The sequence below is a fragment of the Sinocyclocheilus anshuiensis genome, unplaced genomic scaffold, assembly GCF_001515605.1.
Source record: "Sinocyclocheilus anshuiensis isolate Anshui unplaced genomic scaffold, SAMN03320099.WGS_v1.1 scaffold274, whole genome shotgun sequence".
NCBI lineage: Eukaryota > Metazoa > Chordata > Actinopteri > Cypriniformes > Cyprinidae > Sinocyclocheilus > Sinocyclocheilus anshuiensis.
In genome coordinates this window covers 858,494-885,858 of record NW_015547698.1, presented here as the reverse complement: position 1 = coordinate 885,858, position 27,365 = coordinate 858,494, and the positions used below count along the sequence as shown (strand labels likewise).

The window sequence follows — 27,365 nt, the reverse complement described above, 5'->3', positions numbered from 1 at the left end:
TGAAAATTATTTTTTTTTATTCAGTCAGTGTATATATATTAATTACAACAGTATTTTGGATAAAACAACACTATGAAGATTCATGCAAGAGGTGACATTTAATTTTCTGTAATCAACAAATTTTGGTTATATGATTATGTAGCACATCCTTCTTTGAGAAGGCTGTTCTGGAGGTCAGAGATACCGATGTATCGCTGCCTGTGTTCTGGAGTCTGGCTTTCCTGTCTTGTAGGCCAGTATTCAATCCAGGTCTGCTCTCCAAAGATGTATTGCAGGCTAAAAACAACAGAAGAGTGAAGACAAAACATACAAAATGGCAAACTTAGCTACACATCATGTCCAGTATAAGGGTCAACATAAAATGTTTAAAAAGGAAAACGCTTTTTAAAATCATAAAATTCATAAAATCATAAAACATCATTTAAAATTCATGTTGGTTTCGTGCATTTTGAAAAACATTTAGCCTACACCATTTTTCAACAACTACAGTATTTCTCTTGCAATGAAAAAAAAAAAAAACAGGCACTGACCATCAAAATAAAAGTCCAACATATTGGCCAAAGAGAAAAAAAAGTATTGGCCAATGCCGATAATAAAAAAAAAAGCCAAATATGGGCTGATATAGTGGCCTTGGAGATATATCAGTCGAACACTACTATAATTAAAAAAAAAATATTCATCATAAAAGATGTGCATTCAAGTCCGTTTCTATTAACTGTAAGTCTTAATCTTTTAAAGTACACATGAAATCAAAATTGACTATATTTATTTTGTTAGAGCACACTGCTATTTTTATGGTGAACAATTCATCCGTGCAAGTCAATCCACAAAAAAATAAAAATAAAAAAAAATAATAATAATTGCTTGCCTTCGTAATCTTTAAAAGGGTCATATGATGCGATTTCAATTTTTCCTGTTTTATGTTTACGCGGCGCGATGCAATGCAACGCAACGCGTAAAAAGACAGTATAAGTCATTATAATCAGTAATTATGTCCCCACTGGATGCAACAAATGCCTCGTTTGTAATGGGTTTTAATGTTTTTGTCTCGTCGCTCCGGCCGGACACGGCATCAACAGTATGTGATGGGCGTAACATTTCCGTCTCACGCTTGAGGTATTCGGCCAATCACAACGCATTGGATAGCTGGCCAATCACAGCACACCTCGCCTTTTCAGACCGATGAGCTTTGTAAAAATTTACGCGTTTCAAAAAGGCGGGGCATAGAGGAGAAACAATAATGTACAGTATGTGGAAAATAATGTTTTTTTTTTTACTGAAACACATTTCATTACACCAAATACACAAAATAATGTTCTTTTTAGCAGCATCATATGACCCCTTTAATCCAAATCTAAAAGTGCACCTCCCCTCTGAAATGATGGACTTTCTCTTGGGCTTGAGCATAACATCCTTAAACACGCCCCTCCAACTGTCAGTGTTGTTCTGAATTAAACGCCTACTTTACTACATCCAATTCTCTCGGAAGTACGTCACAATACGGACGTAAAGTCGGTAGCAACTTCCGGTTCACGCGGACTTTAAATAACATAAAATAGAACTTTGCGTAAGTTGCGGCCAAAAAAATTGTCATGCCATTGAACCATGCACAATACAGACTTTGAATGCATAAATCTCAGGCAAATCCTGCTCTCTTGAAAACACAGTGGACACCTACCTTCCCCCGAGCTCTGGCAGGTCAACAGATCTGCCCATGATGAGGTACGACTTGCCTTCTACCAATCCTAAATGGTTTCTGCAACTTGGACGAGCCAAAAATGGTCTCACTTTCCCCTCAACATCCACATCGGTGCCTACAGGACAGAACAGTGTATAGGAAACAATTCTACTGCAATGCAATCTAGCCTTCTGTAGAGCACGTGTAATGTGATAATAATGAACCGTACCTTCTTTCAGCACCTGCTCCACCTTCAAGTCATAGATGTCAGAGTCCTGTTTCAGATCCGATCCAACCACTGTGACTTTATAAACTGTCAAACACATTATATTGTTATCTGCATGTCGAACTAAATGGCTCAGGTCAAACATTTTCATTGCATTTCCACAAGGGTTAAAGGAATAGGTCACCCAATGTTGTCATAATTTATTCCCTTATGTTGCAAAACAACAACCTTTATGTGCTTGCAATTATTGATGCTTAACATAGTCACTATAAAAAGAGCAGTGTATAAAACTTTTCTATTGCATCCCAACAGCAACAAACAACTGGAGCATTAATGGGATATTTCACTCAAAAAAGAAAATTAGCCCATGATTTACTCACCCTCAAGCCATCCTTGGTGTAGACTTTCTTCTTTCAGACGAAACCAATCAGAGTTGTATTAAAAATTATCCTGGCTCTTCCAAGCGTTAGTACGTAGGAGTAGTGCATGCGCTGGTGAGAATATGCTAGTCTCGCGAGAACCAACCAACATTAGTTTACAGGAGCAAAGGAAGCAAAGTTTTCTTACTTTAGCAAAGGAAAACCAGTCTCCTCTTGGTTTATATTGAAATCCTGCGACATTTTTCCTTACAAATCCTTCTTTTGTACTTCTAATTCGTGACCAGCGTTTTGTTATGTTCTCTCCTCTCTGCTTCCGCATTCGTCACTTCACACTGGCGCATGCACTACGCATTCGTCTTACGTCATCCACCCGGAACAGCTCCCGCGTACGACAGTTACAGTTAGCGCAAGCTACAGAAAAGTGGTTATGACGTTTTTAAATGATATGTTTCTTACAAGAACTCAGCCATTATAAAGCTTGTAAGAGCCAGGACAATTTTTTAATAGAACTCCGATTGGATTCGTCTGAAAGAAGAAAGTCATATACACCTAGTTTGGCTTGAGGGTGGGTAAATCATGGGGTAATTTTCATTTTTGGGTGAACTATCCCTTTAAGGTAGAACAAAATGAGTAAATAGTGAATCTTAATTTCTGGAAGTATGAGAGTCATGAACACGAATCAACACACAGAACTGAATGCGTTTACCATAATCCATGCCAGCTTCACAGGCTTTATTGAAACGCTCATCATCTTCGACACCCGTTTTCTTCTGGTAACTGCAGTTTTCTGTGTTCAGAGAAGTTAATAATGTTCATGCACACACATACACACTTGTAATCACAGACAATTTGTTTATTTTTCCTCATTCACATTTAAGAATAAAATAAACCATAACTTCTTCAAGGGTTAAATCTAGTAATATAGATGATTTCAGTTCAACCTCAGCAGTCTGTTGAGCACATTAAAGGCCAGACTGTTTACCTACTACATCTAGGACTGTTTTTGCAGGCTGCAAGACTGCAGGGGACCAAATAAAATGTATTTTATAAACAATAATTTGTGGCTGATAATACCTTCTGCACACTGGCACAGTTCTCCCTTACACAGTCTGGATATCGCACCATCTGTCCTTTCAGGGTGGAAGAACTTTGTACAGCGTGCATCTGAAACACACACACACACACACACAAAACAGACATGATTCATCAAATGCAAATACATGAATCAATCAGTTCTGGAATATAAGTTACTTTATCATCTATTCCAAAGTCACTTATGTCATGCATTTAACTTCAAGCAAACAAAACGTGCAAAGTGCACACGTTTTGATTGATATCGAATGAGAGAGTTACATGAGCCCATGGTTATTTGTAGCGCGCTTCACACACACCGCAAGTTTCAGTTTCGCGTTAACTAGTATAGTCATGCCGTTTATAATTCAAGTTGTTTATAATGAATGCCACTATAATTTATAATTTTTATATACTTGTATTTGTAATTTCTTCTCTGTTTACCGTTAAATGATTTGTTGTTTATATATTGCTATTTTACGTTATTATGAATGTAATAATATCTACTGAGAAAAGTGCCCAAACGAAGATTGATCAAAGGCATTACTGTGGCAGATGAGTAAATCATTGAATGGCCTTAGTGCAGGATAGGAAAGTCGAGAAAAAAACAGTCAGAAACTATTTTTGAGTGTGTGCGTGTGTGTGTGTGTTTGTGTGTGTGTGTGTGTGTGTGTGTGCACCAAACACTTACTGGGAGAGTAATATTCATATATTGTGACTGCAGCAGGTTGTAGCAGACCCACATTAAGGATCTTGTTCATTCTGAAGGCAATTCTTTGTGGCTCTTTACGCAAAACCTGATAAAACAGAAAACAAAGCAAATCTATGATTACATGTCATGTTGCAAACTGTCCATGTTAACATCTGAACAAGCAAAAAGTAATTAGGAAAAAAAAAAGAATAAAAAAAAATCTATAGCTGCATTTACACTGCGAAGATATTGACATAGCTGATATAAAACAAAATAAAATGTACATTTGTTACAGCCATAAGCTATATGTTACATATGCACTTTCTCTTGTGGTTATAAGACTATAATATGTTGGCCACACTGTACACAAAGGTGAACACGCAGTGACATGGAACCTTATGGCTGTACAGTAACTGGATATTAATGAGCACTTTGTCAGCCAATCAGAATCAAGAATTCAACCATATTTTATATAAATATAAATATATTATAGAAATACCGTATCTAAGTAGAGGATGAGGGATCCTCGCTCTGAGAGCACTTTGTCCATCTCAAATTTCTGAATGTATCTCTCCTTCCCTCTGGACAACTAGGGGCAAGGAAACAAGACATAAATGAATACATGATATGATCAAAATGCTTTATGACCTGCTTGTAAATGATTATTAGATTGCATGCACAATCAAGTCACATTTGTTTTTATATAGTGCTTCATACAAGACAGATTGTTTCAAAGCAGCTTCACATTAAACCAAAAAACAGGTTAAAATGTTCATGAATCACGAAACAAAATTTCAGCTGTAAAGCAGCTCTAGTGTCATGATTCAGCTCAATTCAGTACAGTGTTGTTTCAATGCAGTTCAACTGTCAAAGTTGCAAAATTCATTAAAAAAAGTTAAACTCAGATGTAAGTACCTCTACAGAACACAACACTGTCGTTATTCAGCTCAAGTCAGTTTGATGTTAATCCAATTCAGTTGAATAACAGCATCAATTTTGCAATTAGTGTCATTATCCAGCTCAATTCAGGTCAAATTCTGTTGTCATCTGATCGTGTCAGTGCAGGTACAGTAATATTACATAATAGTTATTTTCTTTCAAAGTTTGTTTGATGGACTCAACAGAACTTAAAGGTATAATTCAACCAAAAATGAAAATCACCCCATAATTTACTAACCCTCAAGCCATCCTAGGTGTATATGACTTTCTTCTTTCAGACGAATCCAATCGGAGTTATATTAAAAAATATCCTGGCTCTTCCAAGCTTTATAATGGCAGTGAATGGGTGTTATTTTTCAATAGTCCAAAAGAAGTCCAATAAAGCGCATCCATTCATCATAAAAAGTGTGCCACACGGATCCGGGGGGTGAATAAAGGCCTCCTGTAGAGAATCAATGCGTTTTTGTACGAAAAATATCCATATTTAAAACTTTATAAACCATAATCTCTAGCTTCTGCTGACCGTCGTACGCACGCTCATTCCAGCGTATGACGTAGGATGTAGGCGTAGCGTAAGGTCCAGTGAGAATATGCTAGTCTCGCGAGAATCGGATTTTTATGGATGGATTTTTTTCTTACAAAAATGCATTGATTCTCTACAGGAGGCCTTTATGTGTGTGTGGGACACTTTTTATAAAAAAAAAAACACCCATTCACTGCCATTATAAAGCTTGGAAGTGGCAGGACAATTTTTTATATAACTCCGATTGGATTCGTCCGAGTCATTTACACCTAGGATGGCTTGAGGGTGAGTAAATTATGGTGTAATTTTCATTTTTGGGTGAACTATCCCTTTAACAGGCTGACGTAATGCAAAAGAACTGCGTTAGCGATAGCTGTTTAGATTAAAACAGCTAGTGACGCCAGTGAGTATTTTTGATAGACAATGTCAGATAGGCCAAATATTTAAGGTTTGCTTCTAGGATGTTCTAGATTGATGTAATTTACTCAATGCTATACAGATGTGAGGCATCACTGCATCAGTTTATCATCACAATACCTCTTCCAGATCTCTGGTCTCCACAGTAAATCCGGTCGGTATGCCAATATCCAGAATAGTCATGGTGGCATCGGTTTTATCACTTTTGAAGCTGTGAAGATGGAGATCAAGATAAGATTTTAAAGACAGGTCTCGTAGGTTTTGTAGTTTTGCTCCATCTACTCTGTCTGTGTTTAAAGTTGTTTTCACACTAGAGCTTTTGGTGTGAACCCGAATCCATTTGACTTCAGAATTATTATATTGTAGTAATGCAGAGCTGCTCATATCTAAATAAACTGTGTTTGTAAAGCTATATATCACTAATATTCATGTTCATGATGCACACATACCACCAATGTGGGAAAAGTGAGGTGGGATCGAACTTGGGCTCTGACCAATTAATCAGTGAAAGTGAGAAAACAGCCAAAATAATCACATGCTGATAAATTACAAATAAAATAGTTCTTGGCATAACAATAAACTTATTAGAATATGTGTTCACATACTAGAAATCCATAGTGATTTTGTACGTTTCAATGACTCCTTGTTTTGCTAAAGGAAAAAAAACAAAACAAAAAAAACATGGTAATAATCAAAGCCAACAGCCAACACGTAATTAAGTGTTATGGAGGTTTTATTTTAGCTCTGAATGTATGGAAAGTGCCACAGAAAGGGCATGAACTCAATCTTACCTTCATTGTCTTTCTCCATTTTAACAGTCAGATCAAAGAAAGTACAGTCAGATTTCTTCTCAACAGGTCTGGCGTAGTACAGCGTCAGAACCTGAAAACAGCAGCACGTCACAGATTAGATGTTCAAAGGCTTTAATCTTGCTGTTGACTGTATAAACGCTCACGAACACTCACTGAGAGAGTGGCTGTTCCAGTTCCTTTAGCAGTTACATTGAACTCCTGGTTTATGTCCACCTGTTGAGTGAATGCAGATGTACTCGAGTCATCAGAAAAATCAAATGTAACAGAGATACCTGAAGATTTCACTGACCAAACGCAAGACTATTGACATTGTAGACAATTAAAAATGATGGATGACAAGCAATTAAACTACCATAATCCAAAAAACAAAAAAACAAACACAAATAACACAAACAATCTGAATCTAGTAGATGAGTTACTCCTCACCCTGTCTGACCGAGTAAGATGTGCATTCTCTCTTTTGATAGTATATCTGACAGGTTTGCTTCTTCCTGCCACGGACAGCTCCACGTCCAGATTGAAGTTTTGGCGGTCCTTCACCTGCGTGCGATACTCTGCCACGGCCTGGAACACCATGATGGTCGCCTAGAAAAGACAGAAAAGCATTAAAATCCTGTCCTGCACTGTCAGTCCTGCACTTGTTCTGCTTTTCATCACAGTCAAATGATGAGGTGTTAGTGTACCTGAGTGGTACCAGATCCTCCATAGTGAGACTGCTGTCTGTTCAGCCAGTGCACTGCTTCTCCTGCTTTATCAAAGTCTTTGTCCTTCACAAGCGCCAGCACAGCATAAGCCGTCGCCTCTAGTGAGTGATGATGCTGTCCAGAGACAGTCCAGGACCGACCGGCTGTTTCAAACACAACACAGCAATAGAAACAGGATTGTCTCAAGCAGCTGTCATTACACCACAAAACATCTGTAATTCTTCCATTATTTACACTTGGGTTGGAGTGAGTACTGTTGCAAAGTGCATCTCTTTTTGATGCCTTGTTGACTTGACTGACCTTCTAGTTGGGAGGAGCGTTTCATCAAGATGTCTTTATTGAGTTTGTTGGCATTGGCCATGGCGTAGGACGTCATCGCAACAGCGTAAGGATTGGTCAGTTGTGGAAGCCGACCTTCCAAGAAAGAAACAGCCTTCCTGATACTTTCATGCAGACTCTATAAAAGTGTGTGATAGAGGTTAAACCCAAAAGAAGGGTATAAAAAAGCAACTGTTCATAATAAATAGTTCTGGCAAACACAATGATGTAAGAGGTGTTCTTACTCCAACTGATTCAGCACAGATGTCTCTGGCCTCTTGCATGGCAATCACGACAAAGGCCGTCAGAGAGGCATCGGCATCTTTGCCACGCACGTCACCCTGGAATACAGCACAAATAAACAGAATATCACAAAAATTTGTGTTTTATTATGAAATCAGCAAAGCTTTCTAAAATATTTTTCCAGGACTATAGGACTGCAGGACTGTAAAATATAGTGAGATAGTGACAGTATAGGTATTGCAAATATATCGTGGTTCATAATTCATAAGAGAAAATATTTTTAAATCCTTTTGTGTTCTTTCACAAAACTTTTAAGGTCCCCCAAGAAACTTTGCGTTCGCTCACAAAACGTTTATGTCCCCTCATGAAACTTTTGCATTCCCCCGAGAAACTTCACGCTTGCTTGCCAAATGATTGCGATTCCCTAAGATGCTTTGCTTTTGCCCGTAAAATATTTGTTCCCCCAAAGAAACTTTGTTTGCTCCCCAAGCATTTGCATTCCTCTGAGAAACCTTGTATTTGTTTGCAAAACTTTTGTGTTCCTCCAAGAAACTTTACATTCTCTCACCAAACTTTTGCATTTCCCTGAGAAACTTTACATTCACTCAACAAACTTTTGTTCCCCTTCTAGGGAACTCCAAGCTGCGCCCCCCTAGGGGGCTCTATGGGGAATGCGGTCTGCCTGACCGGTGTCTGAAGCATGTGTGAAACCATGGCAATCTATTGGCCCACCTGGCCCATGATGTCATAGGCGGGATTCCCGGAAGTATAAAAGGACACCTGCCGAATACGTCATCCTCTTTGCTGTCTTCAGGAGCCGTCTGTTTGGAGTACAGTGTGTACAGTGTATTACCATGTCTGACAACCCAGGTGAGCATTTCAAGAAGTGCGTGCCTCTGTGTCCTAGGTTTTTGACACCCAAGGACACGCATGACTTGTGCGTTATGCGCCTGGGGGAGGAGCACGCGCGTTCGGTGCTTGAGGGCGTCGAATGTAAGCATTGTGAATCATTTCCAATATGTAAGCTCCGTTTACATTTGTCCCTTTTTTCGGGGGGAAAGGGGCAAGCGTCTGCGCCTCACGGGTCGGGTCCCGCTGCTGCTGAGGCACCAGAAACTCAGCTCGTGGGGATCGCAGGTTGAGCTCGCAGAGAAGTTTGAGGAGGGCATGGATCTTTCAAAGACTCCTACACTAAAAAAAAATGGTGCTATATAGCACTAAAAGCGGTTCTTTGGCTCGTAATCATAGGGGAACCACTTTTAGTGCTATTTAGCACCTATTTTTACAGGTGCTATATAGCACTTTGTCAAATGGTGCCATGTAGAACCATAAGAGGTTCCACATAGCACTTTTTCTCAACAATGGTGCACCAATCATAACTCATCCATGGCTCCCAGCATGCATTGCGACATGAATAAATTATGCAGCTGCATTATCTTAGTATTTTCTTTTAAGCTTACCATTTTCTTTTATTTTTGTTGTGACTTTTTACTGCCCTGTTTTGTAATGGCCTGTTCAAAAATCATATAAAAATGATCAGAATATTTTGTCACCATTGCTAAGATTCACATGCTGATTTTTCATGTCTGTGAGGAACAGAACTGAAACCTCTTTATAACCCATAATTCTAAAAGTGGTTTATACAATTTCTTTGTCAAATGGTGCCATGTAGAACCATAAGAGGTGCCATATAGCACTTTTTCTCAACAATGGTGCACCAATCATAACTCATCCATGGCTCCCAGCATGCATTGCTACATGAATAAATTATGCAGCTGCATTATCTTAGTATTTTCTTTTAATCTTACTATTTTCTTTTATTTTTGTTGTGACTTTTTACTGCCCTGTTTTGTAATGTTCAAAAATCATATAAAAATTATCAGAATATTTTGTCACCATTGCTGAGATTCACATGTTGATTCTTCATGTCTGTGAGGAACAGAACTGAAACCTCTTTATAACCCATAATTCTAAAAGTGGTTTATACAATTTCCTCACATTACAATAATACAAAACTCACCAAAGAATAAAGATTTTGATAATATGCAACCAGAGACTCAAATGCATGAAAAGATTTCACAAAAAGTTCCTTGCCATTACATATGTGCTTTATAAACACTATTGTAACAGCTAAAGAGAAACTTATTTTAGCTTAAAGTTAACATCAAGGGTCAAGAGGCAACTAAAGCAAACGCTATTCACCAAAACAAATAAAGTCTAACTGGTTAGTAATGTGTGAAGTTGGTGTTGCTGTTTGTGGAGAGGTCCTTTTTTTCTGAGGTCAAAGGTCTCATGTGGGGGCCCTGGAATATTTCATTTTGGGGGCCTTGGGGGCAAAAAAAATTATATCTTCAAGAAATAGACAGTATTTTAATGTTGTTTTAATCCTTTCCCCAACTAAACTAAGAGACTAAGAGAGAGTTAAAGAACCTTTAAAGAACTATACAGGGGCTTACAGGTTTTATGGTAGTGGTGCTATATAGCACCTCATCAACTCCAAAGAACCGCTGAAGAACCTTTTTTTTTTTAGAGTGTACCGCGGGCTCTAGCGCGCTACGGAATCAAGACGCTCTGTCGTCGGAGTTATCTGATCCTGCGCTGCTGGGCTCTTCTAGTCATAGTGACGGTAATAAAGAAGTTGATGTGGTTGGTGACGATGATGAGAGTGTGAGCACCGAGTCGTCATCAGCCATTCCCAGCCGCGCATACGGGATATGCTGGATGTGATGGATCGTGCCTCTGAGCAGCTCGATCTAGCGTGAACACGTCAGAAGTCTTGATCGTCCAGCCCCCGGGAGTCTTCCGTTTCTCCCAGATCTCCACCTGGAGATATCTAAATCCTGGGTGAAATCGTATTCCTTTCGGCTGCATGTCTTTCAGCACGCAGATTATGTGAATGTTGAGTGTGTGGCTGAGCGCAGATACACGAGGATGCCCCCTGTTGAGCAGACGTTTGCGAGCTATCTCTCACAGGGTGAGTCATCCTCTTTGAAAGCTCCCGTCTTGCCATCTGTAGCGCTTCAGACCACCTCGCGCTTGAATGGTATTGCGTATGTGGCAGCAGGTCAGGCTGGTGGTGCTCTGCACACCATGGCAGTGTTACAGGCCTATCAGGCTGATCTGTTGAGGGATTTGTATGAGGACAAAGGCTTATCGCCGGAGGCAGTCAAAGATGGACTTGGCTCTCCGCGCCACTAAGCAAACTGCTGCTGCCGTTGGGTGTTCAATGCTGGCGATGGTGGCTACGGAGAGACATTTGTGGGATAACCTTGTGGCCATCGGGAAGAAAGATAAATAATTTCTTCTTGATGCTCTGCTTTCTCCGACTGGACTTTTTGGCACTTCCATCGAGGCGGTTGTAGGGAGGTGAAGGCACGATCGTCTGCTTTCAGGAAATTAATTCACTGGCACTCCAAATCCTTTTTTAAGGGGGATGATTGATCTAGGGCTGAGGCTCACAGACAAGATCAGAAATCTGGCATTGCTAGCCGCGCCCCTCCTCCCTTGGAGTTGGCGAGGAAAGCCTACCGCTGACAGGGGAAGAAGAGGTGCGGTCATCCTCCGCGTCCTGACGCTGGCGCGTCTTCATTCCCCGGTGCTCCAAATCCTTTTTGAAGGGGGATGATTGGTCTAGGGCTGAGGCTCATAGACAAGATCAGAAATCTAGCATCGCTAACCGCGCCCCTCCTCCCTCTAGGAGTTGGCGAGGAAAGCCTACCGCTGACAGGGGAAGAAGTGATCTCGGGAACGTGCTGAATAAGAGGCGCGGTTATCCTCTGTGTCCCGACGCCCGGCGCGTCCTGATCATCTTTCTCCCTCGACCTCCTCTCCCCCCCCACCGCCTTGTGTTATTGACCACTGCTTGCATCAGGCTCTGACTTCGGACTAATGATGTTTATATATATTCGCTGTGAAGTGAATTTTTTTTTACTGATGGTCTGAAATCTGCCTCTTGTGAGTTTCTGGTCAATGACACAATGGCGGCTAGCCTAAAGTGGACTGACCTGGTTAAGGGGATCTTTGTATCATGGCCATCTGAGGATGGTCATATCCCAGCCCTGTTGTGGCAGGGTAGGTTTACTGTAGATACAGCCATCTGAGGCTGGCTGTATTTTTATCTGCAATTAACCCTTTCCGCACTATATCTATCTGTGGATGGCTGTTTGGTAGCGGTGATGTTGCCACTTTTTGGATTTAACTATACAGCCAGGGCTGGTGGTATTGCAGTGGTCCCCTTTCCTAGAAAGATAGCTTTCTGAGGATAAGCTGTCTGCAAGCTCGGCCCTACTCTAGTTGAGTGGTGGTTTCTTTAAGAGCCTGTGCCCGGACAGTGCTGTCTCCACTCTTGGGGTTAAGTAGACAAGCCCATTTCTATGGTCTGGTAGTTCGGTCAGTCCTGCTTCTGGTAGCTCCTTCCTGTGTGACATAGCTATCTGAGGATATCTATGTGTTAGCTCAGTGACCGCTCCCGCTTCGAGGGTCTTTAAATAGTGGTTTCCTGAGCCATTGCCTATACAATGCTATCTCCCCTGTTAAGGAAGCAAGTAGATAGTCCACTCTTTGTGGTTTGGGCAGCTCTACAGGAGGGCTATCTAGGCTAGCCATGTTTTTTAGTTTGGTAGCCTTTCCCAATTACGTAGTTATCTGAGGATATCTATGTGCTAGCTCAGTGAATGCTCCCCTTCTTAGGGTTTTTAAGTAGCGGTCTCCTTGAGTCCTTGCCTAGACAGTGCTATCTCCCCTGTTAGGGTAGTAAGTAGATAGCCCACTCTCTGTGGTCTGAGCAGGTCTGTGGGAAAACTACCTAGTGCTGTTGGGAACTGACACGGGTTTGGGACACCCTTGGTATAGCCACCTGAGGGTGGTTATATTCCAGTCTTTGCGGGGGCAGGACGGGGCTTATTCAACTACAGCTACCTGAAGCTAGCTGTGTTTTAATGCAGTTGCACTGAGCCCTCTCCTGGGGTGGTTCCCTTTTTCCTGGATTCCAGCTATCTAAGGATAGCTGTGTGCTAGCTCAATGGTTGCTCCCCTGTTCAGGGTTTTAAGTAGCGGTCTTTGAGCCATTACCTAGACAGTGTTGTTGGGTCATAAGTAAACAGCCTACTCTTGTGGTCTGGGTAGTTTTTCAGTTGGTTCCCTTCTTACACCTTCCTAAGTACATTTTTATATGGGGCGGTGACTGCTCCCATTTTTAGGGTCTTTAACTAGCGGTCTCTTTGAGCCCTTGCCTAGACAGTGCTAGCTCCCCTGCTAGGGTAGTAAGTAGATAGCCCACTCTTTGTGGTCTGGGCAGCTCTGTAGGAAGGCTGTATAGGCTCTGACGCAGATGGGGGACCTCCTTGGTATAGCCATCTGAGGGTGGTTATATTCCAGCCATTGGTATGGCGGGATGGGCTTACCTGAATACAGCTATCTGAGGCTAGCTGTGCCCCACTACGGCTATGCGCCTATGGAGTGGCCCTTTTTCCTAGAGCCTATCTATCTTAGTTTCAGTCCAGTAGCCCTTCCTGGGCACGTAGGAAGGCCTTCGGCCTGCCTGTCAACATCTCCTTCAGACAGCTAAGTGGATGATGTACTTGGCAGGTGCCCTTTTATACTTCCAGGAATCCCACCTATGACGTCATGGGCCAGGTGGGCCAATAGATTGGCATGGTTTCATAGTTCTACTGCTAGCTTCCATTCCTGTTCTCCTGTACTCCAGATGAGTTTAAATACAGTCATAGTCACATTCGACTTACCACCATCTCTCCATGAATTACAGCTGATTCCTCTTTAAAGGAGCCGTCTGGCAGTTGTTTGTGCAGAACCAGCCACTTGAGGGCGCTGCAGATCACATTTTCCTCTATAATAACAAGGTTGTTGGCCATGGCGAGGACCTTAGCCACATATGCTGTCAGCCTTTAACAGACAGAAACAATTGCAAATGAGTTACAAATAATAATTTGCTACCAATAATCGTAATAATAATAATAAATTATCACAGGGAATAACTGGGAATGAAAATATAACAAATAACATTGACTGAAATTAAAATACCATGTGCTGCTCGGCCTGTGTATCCATGCAGCATATGATCCATCTGGTTTACGGTAGCCCAGCTGTTGTTGATAACCTTTATACAAAAAATAAATAATTTATTTGCTTATTATCTGTTTTTGATCTAAAGTTTTCAAGAGAGCATCTTTGAGAGTAGGCTACTTTGATTTTATTCCAAATCACCTGTGCTAATATGGTTGATGGCGTCATTACGGCGCTCCATGCCAACAGCCGCCCACTGATTGGTGCTGTCCAGATAATGAGTGGCAATGAGAGGTAGAGTCATATAGATCATGTTCTGCTCTCCACATCCACTGGGCTGGACAATAAGGCGACCCATGAAATCTCCACTGATGGCCTGCTCGACTGTCTGAGCGATCTCTTCACCTGGAGAGGTAAAGAGTGAACGCAGGCTGAGTATTCAGCTTGAGCTGGTTTGACTCGACACTAGAGCGTGGGAATAGAGATAGTCACTGGTCATCCTGAAGAGACATCAGACATCGTGTCCTAACCACGACACACAATAAAACTTATCTTTTCCATGTTAATCAGAATTTTGTCCTTATCAGTTGCTACAGCGATACGTGAGGAACGAGGTATGCTACCTTAATGAATCGCCATTTTAAATGGATTTAAAAAAAAGACGGACGAAATCATATTTTGAGATTGATGCATATGAATCAGCATGATTTGCAGAGGCGGACAAAGTACTCAACTCCATAACTTGAGTGAAAGTACAGATACTGCTGGTCAAATATTACTCCATTACAAGTAAAAGTTGTAAAGACAGATTTTTACTTAAGTACAAGTACAGAAGTACTTGCTTTTAAAAGACTCAAAAAGTGTACTTAAGTACAATACTCAAGTAAATGTACTTAGTTACTGTCCGCCTCTGATGATTTGTAATCGACGCGAGAAATCTAGGGAACCGTTGCTTCATATTTATTTAACTTTTTAATCAGAGGTTGTGTTAACAAAGTACTCAGAGTCAAAGATTCATTAACATCATTTAAAACATTTATTTGGCCATGCAAAACCATGTGAATTAAGCCCAAACTCAAACAGATGAGGCACATGCAGTTGTAAAAAGAAATGCAATTTTAAAAGAAACAGTGATTACAGTTATTAGAATCCAGCCCCAGTGTGAAGTACGAATGCAACAAATTTGTCGTGGACATGGAAAAATAGACATTAGGATTGTAGATATAGACTTTACCTCTTCTTAAACAAAACAACTAAATCACTCATTCATTGAAAACTTATTTTTCCTTACCAGCAATTGAGATGTACGTGTTAGCAGGTGTGTCTGGAACCCGATCATCTGGTATGTCACCTTTAAGAAGTACAGGTTTTTCCCCTGTTCGAGAAATAGAAAAGAACAGCAAAATGGAGAAAGAGTCATGAGTCGCATTTTGTACGCTTTTGGTGAGTACTGAGCAAGAAAAGAGCAGGAATTAATTGTAATGATATTCATAAATGCTTTTGTCTTGACTGGCTGAAAGTAAAATCACATTAATTCTCTGGTTTTTGTGATTGGATGCAAGTATCTGTGGTTCACAGTAAATCTCACCATTCTTAACTGGATTGAGCTCCACATTTTTTCTTTGTAATGAAATCAGCACACCCTCAGACTGAAAGAGAGAGAGAGAGAGTTAACTACCTGAGATGCTCAAGTTTATCTATTGAAAATATGACAAACATCTATCAATGATACAAATGACCAAATAAAATAAAAAGTGTCAGAATTTCCCATCAGACGTACCACCACCTTCAGCGGCTTTCTCACTCCATCAGTGTAGATGGCCTCATATGCTGAAGCTTTCACCTCAATCATGTGATTTCCCAGCGTCATGGGAATAATCACATATGAAACAGCTATGCTGGAGCCTTTGTCAACAGATACTGTTGTTCTGTATTTGCCTTTCTTACTGGCAAAGCTGCAAACATCTTCTGTCTCCATGAACTCCACACGCACCTGGATACAACAGGAGAATGAGACTCAAATCACTTAAATATCTAGAGGAAACGTCACCAAAAATAAATCCAACATGAAATGTGTGATGATGGGATATATTTCTGTTTTAGCACAGGACAGTATGCTACACGTTTCTTCAGTTTGAGTCACGAGCAGTTCAAAAACCTAAAATGAGTCTCCGGATCCATGCATGCTGTCATTAGTAAATAATTTGACTCCAGCAGAAATGTTTACTACAATCCACATGACTATAATATGCATAACAACTAAATTCATTTTTAATATTAAATCGAATCTACCTTCTGCTTCTTTGGGGTGTAGTTGTGAATAATGGCCTTGATTTCCAGTTGTTCGCCGCGCACAGCTGAGTAAGGCATCTTTAGGTCAATAAAAAGGTGTTTAAAAACGACCATCTCCACAGGTTCTGCCACACAGATGCCTTTGAGGAGGAACACAGACACACAGAAGGATTTAAAGCAGCAGCTCCTGGATGATGATGATGATGATGATGTTTTTCAGATCATGTATTCTGGGTTTTCAGCTTCTCCTTACCAAGTGTTGGGATGATGATGATGATGATGATGTTTTTCAGATCATGTATTCTGGGTTTGCAGCTTCTCCTTACCAAGTGTTGGTGACAGACTGACAGCCAAGATCTGCCAGGTAGTGATAGAGTCTTTCAGGTAGATCACTTTTTCTGTGGCTGTTGTTGGACTGGAATATGAGATATATATGAGAAATTACAAATATGGAATATGAGAAAATACCAGTAAAACAGAAAGTGTTGAAGTACAGTTCTAACGCTTGTTTAGCATCTAAATTCATATCAGGCTAATAAAGCATCATAAACTGGGCGGCCTGGAGGCATTATGTCTTACAAGGGACAAGATTCAGATGTTTTCTAAATATAAGCACATTAAATACTGTTGCATAGCACTACTGCTTTCTTATTAACATCTATGAATGGCATTAATGGATGTCATTTCATGTTGTTGAGCTAAAAATAAACATTCAAGAGTGAGCCAGTACATAAAATGCATAATATCAAAGATAATTGAGAAACGATGCTTGCTCTTTGTCGGAGGAAGTCATCAACTCAAGTCAACTGAGATCATGATGTTTATTCACTGCCAGTGACTTGTCTAAGACTTGTCTGAATGTCTCCTACTCACCATTTGTCACATAGATCAATCTCCTCCCAAAGCCAACTCTCAGGGAACTGCGTACGGGACGTAATCTCTTCAGAGTCTGTGTAATAGTCATCGTCATCATCACCTGTTGTGACAGATAAAAAAAAACAAAAAACAGATCAGATAATCTAATCATATACATTTTATTCTCTCTGATGACTATCCACTTTCACTATGATCCTACTTTCCAAAGTACCCAAGCCTCAAAATATCAGTGTCAATCACTGCCACCGGATCCTTGTCGCTTCAACATCATGCAAGTTTGAGTGAGAATGGGATGCTGCATTTTCAATTTATTTCATGCATTGATAGCTCTCGACAGCACAGCACAAGCTAGCGGAGCAATCAGTTCATATACGTACTGCGAGCCAGAACCATTTCCTCCTCTTCGTCCTTCGTGTTCTTGCGGGATTTCATCTGGTTGCAGCAGTCCAGGAAGGCCTTGACACACGCTTGTCCGTCAACGATGTATGTGGCTCTTCGTTCACAGGTGTAGCCGAGTTTATTATCCCTCATCCCATCAACGCAGCACTGCTTCAGTTCACCGGAGTATTTACCAGCTGAGAAGACAATGTTAGTGTAGAACAATGAGGGGAGTAGGAGAACTACAGGGATCCCCAAAACATAAAAATGTGTTTGAGAACTCAAGTGACCTAAACGAGAAGGGCTTTGGGTCTTTAACACAGTAAAGGTTCTGGTATACTTCAAACAAAATCAAGGACAAACTGATGTTTGTTCGTTTGAAACAGCTTGCCAAAACAAACTTTACAGAAACTTTCACCTTCAAACTACCATTAGCGATTATAGGTAGGTGTGGTTCTGTGGCTCCGCCTTCTTTGGCGTGAAAATCTTCTCCGGATCATTTTGTCTCTTCAGTCCATTGAGGTCAGACAGAAGTAAAAATACTAATCTAAAGTTACACACTGTTTAAGACTGTAAAGCTGCTTGAGTTAAAAGCAAAGTGCTATATGTATAATCGTAACATGACTTAAGTGCTGAATTGCAGAGCTGGTGCAAACATGCACATATCTATAATCACATGCTTTCTTAACTGTTTTCTGACAAGTAATTTTTGTTGGGTTATTTTGTTCTTGAGAAAAAAGCACGCAGCACATATTTACATATTCATCTAAACATTTTCACTCCTAAGCAAAGAACAAAAAAGTGAGTATATCAGGGACTTAAAAAAGTAAAATGTAGCTTCTCACCCAGTGTACTAGTGATCTGCAGGAGACTCTCAGCTCTTCGTTTTCTCTTTGAAGTTTTAGGACACTCAGACACTAGAGGACAATTCATTTGAATAAGTTAGTTTATTGCAAAAAATATATATAATAATAATAATAAATACTCGTGAGATCTTAAAGAATTCAATAGCAATAAGATCCATTTAGTAATCTTTATCAATTATTTTGCGAAACCAAACAACAGGAAAGTCACGGTACGACATTCAAGATATGCCCAAAGACAATAGAAACAACAGGACAAAATACACGTGAACAAAAAACTTACTAGAGTAAGATAACTCAGATTTAGAGCCAAAGTTATACAGTTAATGGGATTATAAATGCCTTACTTGAAGGACAATAACCCTTGGGAATATTATTGTCCAGTAAATAAAACTGTAGAATAAGAAATTAAAAAAATAAAATCATAATAAATACTTATTCTGGTGTTGGTTCCTCCTGCACCGTTGGACTCAAACATCAGACCTGCATCAGTGAAAACCCCCATACTGTCCCTCCCACCTCCTGCTGTACAGCCGGTGTCATGCTTCTCTATGACGTCCCAGATCTATAGGTGCAAAATAGACACCAGTTACGTTGTTTTAGGCCAAAAAAGTCGAGTTGCAATGTGAAGTCTGAAGAAGATCCTTCACCTGAGTCTGAGTGAGTCTGTTCTTGTTAAGGACTTGCACAGCCTTGTCAACCACCACCAGACCAACTTTAGCTCCATGATCTCCAGTTATCTGCAGCTTGACCTCATCTCCTGTGCCATAGATATTCATCTTCTCCTTCACCTCAATCTGGAGCTGTTATTAAAACAAGAGATGGTGTGTCAGAAAAACAGACCTAGTTGGCACATCAGCTGCATCTTGTGATGGTTGACCCACCTTTCCCATGCACGTGTCCTTCACATCCACCCAGACTGAATCAGACACCACCTCAGACGGGCCCACATGGTAATAAGCCACAAAGCGGAAGGATGGCACCATGTCTTTGGTTACAGTCACAGGCAGAGTCACTAGAGATTGTCCTTGCCTCTTGAACCTGTCTGCTTGAACGATCTGACCTTTACTTAAGATCTGAAAAGCAAGCAGATAATTAAAAATAAACTTAAGCATCTTTATATGGTTTCAAACAAGCTGTGGTAGAACTCATATTGATGTAATTAACTGATACATTTGTGATGCAGATAAATAATAAATAACCATAATCTTTACCATGTATGTGTAGTCTTGATCTTTGACTCCTGGACTTTGTCCAGTGTTCAGATTGACTTTCATTGGATCACCGATCTGAAGCTCAACAGCATCAATGCCGATGTGAAGGTAGTTGTTGGAGCCACCTTTGGTCTCATAGGCCTGAGCCGTCATCTTCTTCACTGCCTGCTGATTTTCGTCTTTTATATCTGGATCTTTGGTCTTTGCCTGAAAAAAAAAAATGTATTCATGCTGATTCACACAGACAACAAATAAACATAATCAAACAGCTTGTTCCACATCTTGGCAGGTCTTACAGTGATGTCCAGTGTGGGAGATCCTCCCGGAGTGTTGACTGTAACCTTCGCAATGCCGTTGTCTCTTGTTTGACCTCTGACCCCTCCAGGATTGACCTCCACTCCCACATTTACAGCAGGCGTCTGGTCAGGATTTGTTACGTATACCTTTTATAAAACCCAGGACAAAAACAAAAAGCAAAATAAGTGATCTCTGTTTATATGTCGATTGAATTGTTGCTCAGTTCCTATAAGCCTTCAGCTTCTCAACTATCTAGTCAATGTTTTATACCGAGACGTCGAAGGGCATCCCAGGTTTGAAGAAGTGTGGTGTTTTTTTGAAGTGGATGGTGTACGGTGACGTCACAATCTGAATGCCTCTCCTTTCTGCTTCCACCATTTCACTGCCTGAAACACACAAACGATTAGCTTCTCATACAATCACACACGTGCAGGTAAACATGTTCACACAGTATCTGTTGAATCTTACCACTTTCTGTTAATAGACTGACTGAAACATAGATTGATCGTCCAACCAGCTGGTTAATGTTTGGAAAGGTGTCAGTGATCATCTGATTGGTCAGTTCTGCAGTACCCTTTCCTGTCACGATCTATTCACATATGAGAAACACAGCAACATCAGTCTACAAGATACAGTGAAAAGCTCTTTAACCACTTAAATTGTCCTTCAGGTGAGGAGAAATGATATTGATCCAAAATTGTAAGATGTTTAATGTCTCTCACCTGAACTTTTTGCAGAGATGCAGGAATACTTGTTTTCTTCTCATCTTCCATCACACCAAACACCACAAACGCATTTCCATCCACCTTCTGTCCAAACAGGTATCTATAAAAGCACATTCAATCTCTGCTGTAAAACTGAATGGTGAATATTTCTAACAGAACTTGATACAATTGACTTCAGTTGGTGTAACCTAATGATGTCTGGTTGATTCAGCTATTTTAAATGATTCTGTATATCTGACTTGAATAAAATCAGTTAATTTCAATGTTACCACATGAAGCACATTCAGTTTACCTGACACAAGTTAACATAGTTAATGTAGTCTGGATAATATATTACTATATACATTGATCAAAAAAGTAAGGGAACACTTAATAATCACAGTATAACTCCAAGTCGATTAAACTCCAGAGATATCAATCTGTCCAGTTAGGAAGAATAAGTGATTGTGAATCAGTTCCACCTGCTTTGGTGCAAATGTATGTGACAACAGGTGCACTGGTGAGACAACAGCAAGACAACCCCTAAAACGGAATGGTTTTGCTGGTAATGACCAAAGACAATTGCTCTCTCCTTACCCTTCCTGACTGATTTGTCTCTAGTTTTTTGTTTTGTTAGGGTCCGTCTCACTATTTGTAGCATGAGGCAGTACTGCAACCCAATCACGCTACACAGGTAGCCTAGCTCCTCCAGGATGGCACATCAATACATGCCGTCACAAGGAGGTTTGGTGTGTCTACCAGCATAGTCTAAAGAGCATGGAGGAGATACCGGGAGATGGGCCGTTACAGATCTGGACAGAGCACCCTGGACACCATCCACCATCTCATCAGGAGCAGGCCTAGACGTTGTTGTGAGTGCATACAGGCGCGTGGGAGCCATAAACCATACTGACTTACATTATGAGATGCTTTGATGAAATTCATGCAACTTTGATCAGCCTTTAATTTATTATTATTTATTTTTATTTTTTTTTACTTTCATTTTTAGTGTGGTTTTAAATTCAGCCCTCATTGGGTTGAAGATTTTGGTTACCACTGATCATTGTCACATTATTTTGTTCTTAATGATGTAAGTACTGTATAGGTTTTCAACTTGAATATTTCATTCATCGAGATCCAATGTGTGATTTAAGTGTTCCCTTCATTTTTTTGAGCACTGTATTATATTATTATATTCAGAAATTAACATTAACCATGATTAATAAATGCTGTTAATATCATTTGTTTAGTTCATAACACCTAACTAGGGTGCCCAAATTACTCATGGTGGAATATGGGACGGGGTGGGCAAGTATTTGACAATTCAGACACATGGAGAACTGATTGCGTGCTGTCTGAGGCTGCGCATACACTGTGCGATTTCAGCAATAGCAAAAAATTAAATACCAACTCTCACTGTATGAATAAATCACATGCGATTTCAAGCCAAAGCTCAGGATTTATGTCCTCACACTGTATGGACCGTTCGTCAAGCTGCAACTTGACTGCTCACACTATAGATGCAAAATAAACACACAAGACCCCCCCCCCATCCGGAACTGTGTAGCCTCCATCGTTTCCGTCCTTATTACACGCCACCCAGATAGCACACATACGTCTGCAAGATATCTGTTAAAGATCACTTCATCTGGAAAGCATCTGCTGTGTACAAACATCTGATAGACGTCTTTAAGATGTCAGTTTTACATTCATTCTAAATCATATACATCTTAAAGACATCTTCTAAACGTCTGTTAGACATCTGATAGGAAACATCCTATAGACGTATTGCAGATGAGTAAACACTCTAAAAAACACGTCTTGCAGATGTGGGATTGCGTTAAGTCTATATTTTTGGACAGTTATGTTGATCCAGGATCAACAAAAGATGTCGATCCAGGAACATGTCGTACTTGGCAAAATCACGGCGACCAAATGCCGACGTCAAATAGACATCTCCATGATGTACGTGTGCTGTCAGAGCATGTCGCCATGTTTTCATTTCTGTTTTCATGCAGGCGCAGTGACGGAAAAAGCACTGAGTTTAAGACAGTCGGTTCATAGTTCTGCATCAACTGTGGCTGCATCCGAAAACTTAGGCAGCTGACTTGTTGCCTCGCTGCCCTATCAGGCAATGACTTGCAGGCAGCGTTTGTGCACGAAGGCACCTCACGAAACTGATTTCGGACAGACAATATAGAGAGCTTTGGAGATAACTAAGTGAATATTTCATTACTGCAATATTAATTTCTCGCTAGAAATTACATCAAAAGTGTAAAACGTTGATCAAAAACGTACATTTACACACAAACTGACCACCGACCGCAACTTTCAGATGCCATCTTTATTTTTTAGCTTAACTGTCACTGAATCAAACGCACAGGATTGTGGGATATCAAAGGCAGCGAAGGATACATCTATGCTGCCTTCAAAAGTCGGCCAGATGAAGGCATTTTAGGAGACAGGAACTGAAGCTAACATTGAATTCGGACATGCCTTGATGCCTTCCTACCTTAGAATACGTCCTCCGAAGGCAGCATTTTTCAGTTTTCGTATGCAGCCTGTGTGATACCCTCACGAGGGGCGACCAAAATTTCTGACATGTCAGAAATTAATCCGACCATCCGATTGCTGCTCGGGAGAGGCTAATCGCCTCTCGTTACCCCCTGTAGCCTACACTATACGTCAAAAGACGCATGACAAAGCTGAAATTCGGCCCAACTCAAAAAAAGAGTTGCACGAGTCAGAATTCATCTCAAAATCGGACGAAAATCGCACAGTGTATAGCATACCCGGCCTAACTGCAAGTTAATCAATGAGTTGTGATTGGATGGTAATTCTGTTCTACGACGAGCTTGGCTACCTTTGATTAGGCTGTTTGAAAAAAAAAAACAGTTTGAAATACGGGACAAAATATGATTTTCAATACAATGAAGCAGAACGCATTTGGTCTTACTTGGCTTCAATGTCGACTGTCAGACTCTCATCACCCACATAGAAGAATGACTTACTGGGCTTTAATTTCACTTCAAATGTTGGAAGCACTAAAACCAAACCAGACACACAAATAAGTAAATACATTATTTGACTTGTTATCATATTCTTAGAGAACAAGAGTTTGTAGACACAGGTCTTACCATATTCTTTGACCTCAAAGTCTGCAGTGAACGTCTTCTGAGGAGTGTTTGAGAACAGTGTGACCACCTTCCAGATCCCAGGACTGAAACAAACAAAACACATCCAGAATCACTCACATGTCTGGGACTCTTGAGTTCATGACATTAAAACAGGTGATAACAGACCATGAACAGCTAGGGTTTTGCTGTCGTTTATTGATATATTATTAGATACTGTCCTGAAGCACACACAGCAGACAGATAAAATGAAGTTTTGCTGTTTCACTCAGATTTAGTAGCTTCAGTCCTGATAGTGTTTTACACACCTGGCCATCTCAGGAATGGCATATTTTCCAGACTTCATGCCTTTGACTGGAAATATCTTCTCTGATGAAACTGTGATGTCTTGTGGATTCTTAAGAAACACAGAAATAATCATGAACAGCTGAAATGTTATCAATGAGTGTGAGTGTGTGTGAAATAACGTCTCGGTTACGTATGGTAACCCTCGTTCCCTGAAGGATCAAAGGCAGCGAAGGATACATCTATGCTGCCTTCAAAAGTCGGCCAGATGAAGGCATTTTAGGAGACAGGAACTGAAGCTAACATTGAATTCGGACATGCCTTGATGCCTTCCTACCTTAGAATACGTCCTCCGAAGGCAGCATTTTTCAGTTTTCGTATGCAGCCTGTGTGATACCCTCACGAGGGGCGACCAAAATTTCTGACATGTCAGAAATTAATCCGACCATCCGATTGCTGCTCGGGAGAGGCTAATCGCCTCTCGTTACCCCCTGTAGCCTACACTATACGTCAAAAGACGCATGACAAAGCTGAAATTCGGCCCAACTCAAAAAAAGAGTTGCACGAGTCAGAATTCATCTCAAAATCGGACGAAAATCGCACAGTGTATAGCATACCCGGCCTAACTGCAAGTTAATCAATGAGTTGTGATTGGATGGTAATTCTGTTCTACGACGAGCTTGGCTACCTTTGATTAGGCTGTTTGAAAAAAAAAAACAGTTTGAAATACGGGACAAAATATGATTTTCAATACAATGAAGCAGAACGCATTTGGTCTTACTTGGCTTCAATGTCGACTGTCAGACTCTCATCACCCACATAGAAGAATGACTTACTGGGCTTTAATTTCACTTCAAATGTTGGAAGCACTAAAACCAAACCAGACACACAAATAAGTAAATACATTATTTGACTTGTTATCATATTCTTAGAGAACAAGAGTTTGTAGACACAGGTCTTACCATATTCTTTGACCTCAAAGTCTGCAGTGAACGTCTTCTGAGGAGTGTTTGAGAACAGTGTGACCACCTTCCAGATCCCAGGACTGAAACAAACAAAACACATCCAGAATCACTCACATGTCTGGGACTCTTGAGTTCATGACATTAAAACAGGTGATAACAGACCATGAACAGCTAGGGTTTTACTGTCGTTTATTGATATATTATTAGATACTGTCCTGAAGCGCACACACAGCAGACAGATAAAATGAAGTTTTGCTGTCGCACCCGAAATTGCTCTTTTAGGGAAAAAGCTCTTTTAGCGTGCTGAGGCGCACAGGGGAGATGATCATCTGCAACACAAACAGGGGGTAGTGCAGCCTGATGTGTGCAACCCACTCGACATGGGAAACCACCGCCGCTGAAGCGCCATACCGCCAACACGAACAGCTCTCCAAGAGCACGCTGAACTCGTTCAGTCTTCTTCTCTCAGTAGAGTAGTCAGGAGCAGAACGATGTGATCGCTCGGCTCCAAAGCGAAAAGCTGAATATGCGCTGCATCTGCTGCCTACTTATACTCACGCTGTGATCAGCGGCAGCTGGATGCAATAATCGCATGCCAATGTGCATTGGCTCGTTTAGTTTACACTCGAAGTAGATTGGTCACTCTAAGCGAGATCCCAATTCGTCGGTCACCCGACGTGACGTCGAGAGTGACCGACTGAAAGGGAACAGTGTGTACCATGATTTCCACTGTGATTCCAGATTGACTGAGTGGTTCCAGGTTGGGCGTCAGAGAGAAAATCCTGTATTGAACTGCAATAGACGTCAAAGCAGAAACTAAAATACTTTGTTTGAAAGTTTAATATACTATTATTATTTTTGTGTGTTAAATGTGTTAAAATGACACCATACATAGTTCACAACAATGTTTACTATGCATTATTATAGCCCTCGAAGCAACAAAAATTGAAAAACATAATTATTTTTTTTTTCCATCAGTGTATTTTTGGCTTGTCCTCGGCCCTATGTTTGCAACTTCTCCTTGCAAAATGGAAATAAAAGCATTATTTAAATAAAAAAGCTATGCTTTTCATAATATTTAATGAAAAAGTAGTTGTGTCCTCAGGTTTTGCATCAATCCTGTTAACATCATTAATCTCCCTTATTAAAATTAAGTACAATTCTTTTAATACATTTTAAAAATGTCATGACCTTGAGCACAAGGCTAGTAATAGCTATAACAGTCTAATGGCGTATCTGATATTCTAACATATAATACACTCCTTTTTTTTAACTTAGCTTCAGACGATTTGACACACAATGCAATGTATAGTCACTTAAAGACCTTTTTTTTGTCTGAACAAACTTCAGTTTAAAAATAAAATGAGAAACCCCACCTTTTTAAAAAGCAAATACAACCATTTTGTGGAATGACCCAGAGTCCACTGACACTCCAGATGTGATTTTAATTGCTTTATGTTGTCATGCTGATTAAACAAATATAAAGTTCTACACACTCTATATTTGTCATGTTTCCAGCACTTAATCGTACCTGTGCTAGCAGGTGTGTAGATGGGCTTGTCTGTTTGGACAAATATATATCCAGACTGGAATGAGAGCAGGACCACTTTCTCCAGAGTGACGGATGGAAACTGAGCTTGTAGATACACATACTGCTTCTCCAGAGGATCGTCAGAGAACAAGTTCTGATCATCAGGGATCTAAATGACAGAAAATGAATTAGTCCTCTGCCAATTTTGAAAAAATTAAAATGCATTTTACAAACTAAGTTGTCAAACTGTACATGACGTATCACACATACACCACCTACACAAGCAAAAAGTATGTCAAAGTGGCGTCACCTTTATATCTGTAAGGATTTGGAAATTTTTGTCTGAAGTCAGTTTCACTGATTTAGACAGTATCTCCTTGTCTTTTTTTGGGTGGTTCTTAACTATGATCTTCACATCGAGAGCTACTCCAGAGTAATCCTGAGCCTCCACAAACAGGTTCTCTGAGGAACCCACCCTCAGCAGATTAGGAGCCGACAGAACAAACCTGAGGAGATCAAATCAGAGCGTTTGAGAACAGATCTGTTAGTGAATCCATGAACAGTGTGCTTGATACTCACAGCGGGGCACATAGTGTGAGGAGCGGTGAGGAGAGCAGAACAACAGTCAGAAACAGCAGCTTCACCTCCATCCTGACTGTCTGTGTGTGTCTTCCTGTGAGCGTCTGTGAAGCTGCAGCAGCTCTGATTTATACCCGCCTCCACCACCCTCAGAGTCCAAACTGCACGCTCTCTCTCCTGCACCCCTCGTCCCATCATGATGATTAGGCAACACGTTTGGGAAG

The 27,365-nt window shown here is 40.5% G+C and overlaps 1 protein-coding gene across 1 annotated transcript; it reads right to left on the bottom strand.

Moving 5' to 3' along the window:
- Positions 1 to 27,255, bottom strand: LOC107703740 (complement C3-like). The gene is made up of 41 exons (XM_016506463.1): positions 27,142 to 27,255; positions 26,873 to 27,068; positions 26,563 to 26,731; positions 25,750 to 25,823; positions 24,090 to 24,178; positions 23,785 to 23,867; positions 23,604 to 23,691; positions 20,666 to 20,768; positions 20,412 to 20,532; positions 20,214 to 20,329; positions 19,943 to 20,089; positions 19,647 to 19,853; positions 19,317 to 19,508; positions 19,083 to 19,235; positions 18,868 to 18,997; positions 18,415 to 18,486; positions 17,569 to 17,766; positions 17,189 to 17,291; positions 16,642 to 16,730; positions 16,316 to 16,455; positions 15,804 to 16,016; positions 15,612 to 15,672; positions 15,315 to 15,398; positions 14,225 to 14,428; positions 14,042 to 14,117; positions 13,744 to 13,903; positions 8,005 to 8,100; positions 7,742 to 7,898; positions 7,421 to 7,584; positions 7,164 to 7,322; positions 6,891 to 6,950; positions 6,717 to 6,807; positions 6,531 to 6,576; positions 6,046 to 6,136; positions 4,546 to 4,635; positions 4,047 to 4,152; positions 3,359 to 3,448; positions 2,991 to 3,071; positions 1,908 to 1,991; positions 1,679 to 1,814; positions 1 to 276 (listed from the first exon to the last, which is right to left on the bottom strand). Exons 1-41 carry the CDS (start codon positions 27,210 to 27,212, stop codon positions 135 to 137), a joined length of 4,932 nt encoding a protein of 1,643 aa, XP_016361949.1. The 5' UTR covers positions 27,213 to 27,255; the 3' UTR covers positions 1 to 134.
- Between the last annotated feature and the right edge of the window lie 110 nt (positions 27,256 to 27,365).